Genomic DNA, 8641 nt, shown 5'->3' with positions numbered 1-8641 from the left:
CGCTCCCTTGCTCTGGGCGCTGCTTCCTCCCCTCAGCGTGGCTAGAAGCGCCGCTTTCCGTGAATAAGTGCCTGTGCTGGATCAGCAGAGACTTCAGACGTGAAGAACTTGTGGTAAAAGCGAACACGGGCAGCTGTGACGGTGTGACACCTCACAGCTTCCTCAGCTGAGGTGATGCCTTCATGCTTCTTAATGTGCTCTTCCCTCTCCGCAGCTTTGCCCACTTTCCTGTTGAGGACATCTCAGCCGCTGCTGTGCAAACCTTAAGATTAACTGAATTAAACACGCTCACTTTTCCAACTACTTAAGCTTTGGGCTTCTCCATGGCCCTGTCCCCTCACGCTCTGATCCCTGTGGCCCATCCATATCGCATTCATGTGTATTTGCATTGAGACAGCACTGAACTAACAGCATTCTGTGTTCATAGCTCATATCTACGAATTAAAAGCAGAGGCTGTGGTGCTCCCAGCACCTCTGGAGCCATGTGCAAGTCCCCAAAAAATCTCTTCTGCGCAAATATTTCCTCAGTCACAGTGTTGTGTGTGATGCGTAACCACAGTCGGGCTGTGCTGTCCCTGCTGTGCCTTACACAGGACTTTTTGGCCAGCCCCATCTGAATAAATATCTACAACCGCTTCTCTGAAGTTAATGAGATGCCTTATTAACTTGTGGGGGTTGTGGAGATGATGGTTTGGTCGCTTTTGTCATAGTTTAGGACAAACATGATGCTGCCATGCCTCTTGTTTCCTCTTTCAGCTGCAGGGAACACGTGTATCGTACAGCTTTAGATCCCCAAAGGAATTATCTTTCTGCTTTCCAACCAGGATTGTGTGAGCTGCTGTATAAAATACATCATCTCTCAAGAAAACAAAGGGCTTTGTGTGAAAAATGAGAACTGGAAGTGATAAAAAATTCTCTTTTAAGTGACAGTTCAGATTATGGCAGTGCTGTTGATGCTGAACCACACTGTTCGAGGCAGAGATGAGAATTCCATTGCCACAAGACTTAAAAACTTTTGGAATAAATAACTTTTGGAATATGTTTTTAACTCTCAATTCCTGCGTCTTGGATTTGCAGCAAAACTTCTTGGCCCAAATTTTCTTCAGTGAATCACTCGTTGCCCTTTTTTTTTACGCTGCATGTCTGAAAATCCCAAGCCCATTTTTTCCTACGTGTTTATCAGGGAAAAGATACCTTTGTAGAGGCAAGTACATTGATCTGAGCATCTTCAGAGCAAAGTCTTCCAGAAACTTTCTATGGGTATTTTAGCTGCTCAGCACTCTGAATTATTTGTTGCATGCCAGGCACCACTGTGGTGTTGCTCCATTATTGCTCCATATTTTATGTTATTAGGAAATTAGGATAAACAGTTGTATTGCTCATTGATCTTTTTTAGCTGTTTCACTTTTCATATTAGCCCAAGTTAAGAAATCAACAAATCTGTCAGGGAAAGGGGTTTTATTTTCAGTGCTGTCTCCCATAATGTGTCCAGAGGTGAGCAGACATGACAAATAATAGTAAAATTACTGAAACTTTAGCATTAGATTATTCCTGGGAAAATTGGTCTGGAAGTTTGGATATTTAGGGTTTCTGAGTGGGAAGGCAGGACAAGACACCTTTCCTGGAGGACCATGACAGATGGCATGCAGATAATAAAATCGCTTTAAAAAGAGTGGCTTCTATTGCACTTCTTTATTTTAGGGCTCTAAAACTATCCATAAATGGTATCTGCATCACCTAGGAGTCACTTGTAGTGTCGTGGGCTCCTAATTCCTATTTAGCCAGGATGTGGAAGAAAGGAAACATTTTAATTTGAACTATAACATAAAATGGGTGATTTGGGCCCCTTAGAAACCAAATGAATCTTAAGGAAAAGAGCAGAAATTCCAGGTGATGGAAGTGAGCTCTGGGGCAGGTTGTTACCCAGGTTGAATTTGAAATGAGCCGTTGTCACCTCTGCCTGAGGTCTCAGTTTGCTGCTGGCACCGTCATGGGAGCAGCTGGAAGCCCTTCACTTGGAAGTGTGCACATCTACACTCTAAAAAGTAATATCTTGGCCCAGCTCAAGATTCATGTGGCGTGGGGATCTTATTTTTAGGAAAAAAGCAGTGGCAGGTTGTGTAGAGGAGGAATATTACAAGCAAAGCACAGCAATGACCATGGGGCACATCTAAGTCCTTCTCAGAGGCTGCAGCTGGACTCAGCTTCCCTAATGCCATCAGCAAAAGAAACAGGAGCAACTTGGGCTGAGGATGAGAGAGGAAAAATATTTCCCAGGCATCCGTACTGGTCCCTGCACCAGGTGCAGAGCTTTTATTTTCATGTTATTTTTGCAGTAAATGTGGGACTGGATGGAGCCCAGTCCTTTTGCATCTTGACTTCTCCTTTTGCAGGTTGAAAGATTTATTGTCAGCTAATTTCGTGCAAAACTTCTGAGAATTGGTGAACTGTTCATCTGTGTCCTGGTCCTGTGTCTTCTTTGGTCACACCAGTGTGTTGGGGGCAATAGACAAGCTGGACCTGGCCACACTTGACTTAATTCCAGCAGCAAGTGTGGCAGTAAAAACAAAGACAATTTGTCTCCTCACTTCCTGGTTTCCAACTGTTTGCTGTTGGTTTTTTTTCTGCTGCTTTTTCCTCCTTGAACTTGCAGGTGAAAATGGCTGTGGAAGAGAAGTGGAAAGGCTGGGCTTCGGAGCAGCGCAAGGAGGCTGAACATGGCGGGGAGAAGGAGCCGTGTGTGCTCCTGGGCCGGCAGCTGGGTGAACCGGGGAGATTCGCCTACGCGGCACTTTGTGGCATATCCCTCGCCTGGCTGTTCCCTGAAAACGAGCAAAGGTACAAGTGGAGAGAGGGCTGGCCAGGGCAGGTGGATTTTGGATGGTGGCTCAGCCAGAGCTGGTATCAGACTCTGTGTGGGGTCTTCTGAAGCTGGGGGAGTGGAAGATCCTTTCTCTCTTGCACCTGTAAGACTTTTACAATTCAGCACAAAACACATCCATTAACACTGCAGACATCAAAGCATGTTCTGAAGCAAGGTCTAGCCCCATTCAGATTGTTTCCTTGTTTATTTAGCCAGTTGGTTTAGCAATTCGCCTTCTGCTGACTCCTGATGCTTTGATTTTTGTGTGAACCAATGTTTGAAACCAAGGACTGCTCAAAGCTTCCAAAAATACCCAGTTGTGGAGCCTTGCAATACCCAGTTGTGAAACCTTAACTGCTTCTGTTGCCTTACAGCTCTTTCAGGACAGAATTCATCAAGGGCTTTGTGAAGTGGCTGGACCTGCCTGATGCTGTCTTAGCTGCCATGACAGCCTTTGCTGATGGCTTAGGAGGGGAGGGCACAGAAACTTTCACTGACATTTTGCTGAAGGATCCCATCTTGAAAGAAAATCCACTTCTCATTACCCAGGTAAGTCCATGTGCTCCCCTCATCCTTGTTTGCTTTGCAAAAGAGGTTTGTCGTGTCTGTTTGCAGCTGAAGTGCTGTTTGTGCAGTCAGGGAAATAAAATCAATATTTCTGATAGGCATCTATTTATAAGCAGCTGTGGGGGGACAGGCAGTCTATCCATAAAGAGCTCATGGAAATGATGAACACGAGGCAAGGCCACTGTCTGCTGAGTTGTGACTTTGATGGTTTCGCTCTACAGAACAGAGAACTGACAAAGTTTTTACTTTGTGTTACTGCAATGGTTTTCATTCATACACGTGTTGTACAGATTTTAGTGACACTCTGAACACAATAGACTTGATTTTCACTTGTTTAAAAGCCCCTTCACTGTATATGTAATACAAACCACCTCCACATACATGCTCCAAGGAGCACAATTTCCAAAGTCATTTTCCCAGAGTAAGCTTTGACCAGAAGGAAATTATTGTGGCTTTATTTTCTTTCACTGAGAAAGTAAAACTGGGACTGCTCCATAATGTTCTGCTGTAAAAGCTGATGGAAAGGTAAAAGAGGTGAAGCATTTTGGCAGCATTTGGTTTTTCTGGGGAAGATCTCTGCTCATCCAACTTCCTGTTACGCTGTTTTGGGTGAAGAGGGCATTAGGCTGCTGCTGGTGCCACACAGAACATGGGCACTGTCACCCTGTGCTGTATCACCCTGTGCCAGACACCCTGCATGCAGCCAGTGCTCTGTATTGATTGATTAAGGGTTATCACACACTCACCTTGAGCAATGGCCCAGCAGAGCAGCAGGTGTGAGAACTTGGCTGTGTAAGGGGAGATAAGAGAGCAGTGAACTTCTTTGGTCACCATGACCAGCTCCCATTTCCTCAGCCACCTTCTTCTGTCTCCTGTCAGTCCATGAACTGCCTCAGAGGATCTGCTCCAAACCTCTGAATGTTCCAATGCCCAAGGTCCTACAACACTACAAGGACAGCAACAGAGATCTTAAGCTTAATTAATAATTTAGAGAAGATCTTCTAAAATAAAAGTGGCTCTTGGATGCTATTTCCTCAAATTCAATACGTCCGCACTTGTTCTTTCTGCCTTGTTGTGCTTCCTGCGTTGTTTCCCTCAGTCTCTCTGCCTCAGGGTAGATTCTCTACATTGAGGCAGGTTTTCCTGCATTGCTGCTGAGTTTATTAAAGGTGAAATTTAGCTTGTGCTTGCTCCGAGCTCACGCTGCACAAGGGCTCCCTGTGCTTTTACAAAAGTGGCTCTGGATCAGCGGGAGCACACAGGATTTTGCTCTGACCCAGGAAACGGAGGATATGCCCTGGATTTGGGTGGAATACAGAAACCATAGACAACTTTGATCAGTTGAAAGCAAAGATGAGGAATAACTATCAGTCTAATGCTACCGCATCAATCCCTTGCACAGTCATCTGCATGGGCAAGGTGATTGATTTTGTCTGAGAAAGGACAGAATGAAAGACTTTAGTAGAGCAAGGCAGCAGAGGTGTGTCTGGAAAAAAACACTGGTGTTGGGGAAACATGGGTGATAAGCTGAGGTCAGGTTTTTCCTTCTTACCTGAAAATAAACAAGCTACAGGGCAAAGCTTTATGATTTATTGATCTTTTGCTTTGTGGTGCTTGTGCTCCTTTGTATTCAGCTGCAGCTGATGCAATATTTACTATTTATTAAGTATCTGCTTTAATTGCTTGCCGTGTTCTGTGGCAGGGCCTTGCTGGCGCTAATGCTGCATTTTTGAAGGCCCTTCATCTCAAAGGAGCTGAAGGCATGATCCATGAAGTCAGGAGATTAGATGTGAGCTCACCATTAATTCAATGAACATGTGAGGATTATGGATTGTTAGCTTTGTGTTCATTGCAGATGACTAACACAGGCAGATGGTGGTAACTGAATCCTTTAAAGACAGTAGTCATAGCAGACTGTGGGTGTGGTATGGGAAGGCAATGCAATAAAAGAAGTGTAGAAGTGGTGATAGGTGATAAAACACAGAAAATGTTTATTATGAATAGGTTTTTTGCTCTCAGCATACTTAGAATGCCCATTTTCCAGTGGTTTCCTACACACATTCACTGCAATGTGGATTTGGAGCTATCTGTTGTTAAGGAAATGGATTTTGAACTTGCATCAACTCAGAAAAAGCTTGGAAAAGATCCCCTTCCTTTGTAGGGCTTCTCAATCATATGGGTGGTTGTTTTGTCATAGAGTTTTCAGGGAGATTCAAAACACTGACTTCAAAATAACGCTGCAGTATAACAACCGCTGCTTAGGGAGAAAAACAAACCAGTTGTGAACTAATCTAGTCACTGCTGGTTGAATTCCAGCTGCCTGCATGTGCAGTATGTGCACAGCCTAAACTGGAGAATTTGGGAGTGCTAACTGGCACGGATGCCATAAAAACAGTTGTTCCAGTTTATCACCTGCTTACCTACGTGCATCTGTGACTTTTGAAATGCACATATGTACTTACTTAGGCCGGATATTTGGGGTGGTTTGATACAAGGTGCCACAGGTGATATTGGGCAGATGGGACAGGACCTGAGTCATATCCCCAGCTCCCTGAGCCTCACTCAGTTTATTGTCCACAAGCCATCACCCTGTTCCAGAGGCTGCTTACGTCAGTCTGGGGAAAATTGTGGCAACGAGGTCACAAGCTTCACCTTATTCTAGACTGGAGGCGCTTTGCTTGGTCAGCTTTTTGCTCAAGGCTCCCAGCCCTGCACCCTCTGCTGGGCTTTGACTCCTCTGTGCCAACCCTTCCCCCAGAACTGTACCCAGAGAGGCGGTGATGGTACCAACGTAGCTGATCCCTGGGCACTCCCAGTAGTCAGGCTTTGGGGAACCAGTTACATTCCTCCCTCTGGACTGGTGTCTCCAATTCCCACATCCCACCAGTCAGCCTGGGGAACAGTCTGCAGTTTGTCCCTCTTCTGGTTGGTTCAGGATGGTTTGTTCTCCATTCTGCACTTCTCATGTGTAGAACTCTCAGATTAGAGACGTTTTTATGATGCAAATTGTGCTTGGGAGCTTACAGGACTAATAATCATAAACTCTTTGGAAGCCTCCTACATCTTTGGCTGCATTTTTTGTGTTCCCAGAGGGCTGAAAGGATTCCCTGTAAAATTCAGCTGTGCTGTATTTGCGTGTAGGAGAGAGAAGCAGCTCAACTGAGCTGGTGCTTAATGTAGTCACATAAAGAGCTTAGAATTTGTCCAGTGGCAATAAAAGAGGAGAACACAGTTGTAAAAACACTGGCCTCTTTTTCATGGATTTATCCATAGAAACCACCTATTTAATTGATTTGTTTTTCCGTTGTTTTTATGGTAAAGAGCCAACACAGAAGTCAAGTCCCTCAATCTTGACAGATGGCCATAAATTCTGAGTTTTCTAACTCGCTTAATCCAAAAGAACTTCATGCCAGTTCAGCCTTACTGCCTAGAGCTGTGAATTCCCAGAATGCCAAGGAAAATAGGGGTCATTAGAGGAACACTTAAACCTGTTAGTGATGTTGCATATGTGAGTAGGTATGACTGTGTGGGGAGCAGAAGGCATTGGAGTGGGAGGATTAGAGCCCTGTTCCTCCAAACTTTGAAGTCTGGTGTAAGATCAGGACAAACAAAATAACAAAAAATGTGGGATGCCTCAGCATATACCAAGCATTGCCTACTTCTGTCCAGCCCTTTGGACTGGCCTCTGGAGAATTTCGGACTGGTTTTTCTCTGTGCTGCCTCACTGAATTGTGGCTTTCTGCTTCCCACTTATGAACTGAGCTGCTGCAGTAATTAAATCAGTCTGATGGGTTTTTATGCCTCCATTTTGATCCCTCCAGACCTACATCATCAGTTTTAAATTGAATATTCTTTTTTTTCCCCTTTAGGACCTCTTATCCTTCTCTCTTCGAGATGGTAAGTTTACTTAGCATTTGTTCTTTGTAAAAATAATGTAGTTGAGTTTACATCTGATACTTTAAAGTGCTCAAAAAGGTACTATCCTGTTTCATCTCAGCTTCCTCTCTGGCAAAAGCAGCACACTCCTTCCCTGCATCCCCTTCAAGAAAAACAACTCTTATATTAGGAATGGTTAATAATACCCACTGAAAACTGAACCACTCTTCACCCCGTACCTTCACACACCGTGCATTGGCAAGCAGGTGTAAATGGTGGTGGAGTGGGGTGGTTTTTCTCCAATGTTTCCAGGGAAGCAGGTGACCTCTTCCCTTAGGAAGGCAGTAAAGCTGTTAGGAAAATCTCAGCCTAAAAAAATTTCTGCTGGTTGCCTAAAAAAAAAAAGAAAAAAAATATTCAGGGTATAAATTCCAGAGTGTCCTGTGAAGCCCATTATAAATAAATGTGATTTTTCTCATCTATTATATTACACATAAAACAATTCTCTGGTTTGCAATCCATTACATGGATTAATCTGATAAAATTAATGAAATAAAGACTGTCTACTGAACAGAATGTCCATTTCTAAAAGAAGCCTGGATTCTATCACTACTTGCATTTTTTGAATCTCTGTGTTTTAACATGTTCTCCCAGGAAAGAACTCACTGCTTGCTGATTAGCCTGTTGCACTGCAGAACAAAACAAGTTTTGTTCTTGCTTTATTTTTAATGGAAAATTGACAAGTCAGTTATTGCAAAGCATTGGCAAGCAGGTGTAAATGGTGGTGGAGTGGGGTGGTTTTTCTCCAATGTTTCCAGGGAAGCAGGTGACCTCTTCCCTTAGGAAGGCAGTAAAGCTGTTAGGAAAATCTCAGCCTAAAAAAATTTCTGCTGGTTGCCTAAAAAAAAAAAGAAAAAAATATTCAGGGTATAAATTCCAGAGTGTCCTGTGAAGCCCATTATAAATAAATGTGATTTTTCTCATCTATTATATTACACATAAAACAATTCTCTGGTTTGCAATCCATTACATGGATTAATCTGATAAAATTAATGAAATAAAGACTGTCTACTGAACAGAATGTCCATTTCTAAAAGAAGCCTGGATTCTATCACTACTTGCATTTTTTGAATCTCTGTGTTTTAACATGTTCTCCCAGGAAAGAACTCACTGCTTGCTGATTAGCCTGTTGCACTGCAGAACAAAACAAGTTTTGTTCTTGCTTTATTTTTAATGGAAAATTGACAAGTCAGTTATTGCAAAACCTCTTATTTTGCGAAGCTGGAATTCAGAAGAAATAATCTTTCCAAGCCTCGCTGCCTTCCCGCCAGGCTG

General features: G+C 43.4%; 1 protein-coding gene and 1 long non-coding RNA gene across 4 annotated transcripts in view; one reads left to right on the top strand and one right to left on the bottom strand.

The window, feature by feature from the left end:
* The window catches only part of TMCO4 (transmembrane and coiled-coil domains 4), a 46553-nt gene that overhangs the window by 7136 nt on the left and 30776 nt on the right, over positions 1-8641 (top strand). Inside the window, exons 1-4 of one of the 3 annotated variants that reach the window (XM_017735091.1) lie at positions 7-171; positions 2654-2838; positions 3238-3412; positions 7300-7327. In XM_017735091.1, coding sequence (XP_017590580.1) covers positions 2660-2838; positions 3238-3412; positions 7300-7327 — 382 coding nt within the window. In that variant the 5' untranslated portion in view covers positions 7-171; positions 2654-2659. Of the gene's footprint in view, positions 1-6; positions 2839-3237; positions 3413-7299; positions 7328-8641 lie in introns of those variants that run through there. The other 2 variants (XM_017735090.1, XM_008634305.2) reach the window with 2 other exon arrangements.
* LOC108446917 lies at positions 3864-7694 on the bottom strand. The gene is made up of 2 exons (XR_001862255.1): positions 7546-7694; positions 3864-4376 (listed from the first exon to the last, which is right to left on the bottom strand). It is a non-coding gene; the product is annotated as an uncharacterized LOC108446917 (long non-coding RNA).

This window comes from Corvus brachyrhynchos, unplaced genomic scaffold (assembly GCF_000691975.1).
Source record: "Corvus brachyrhynchos isolate BGI_N302 unplaced genomic scaffold, ASM69197v1 scaffold525, whole genome shotgun sequence".
NCBI classification, from domain to species: domain Eukaryota; kingdom Metazoa; phylum Chordata; class Aves; order Passeriformes; family Corvidae; genus Corvus; species Corvus brachyrhynchos.
The sequence above is the reverse complement of the archived record's forward strand: the minus strand, read 5'-3'. Positions and strand labels throughout refer to the sequence as shown.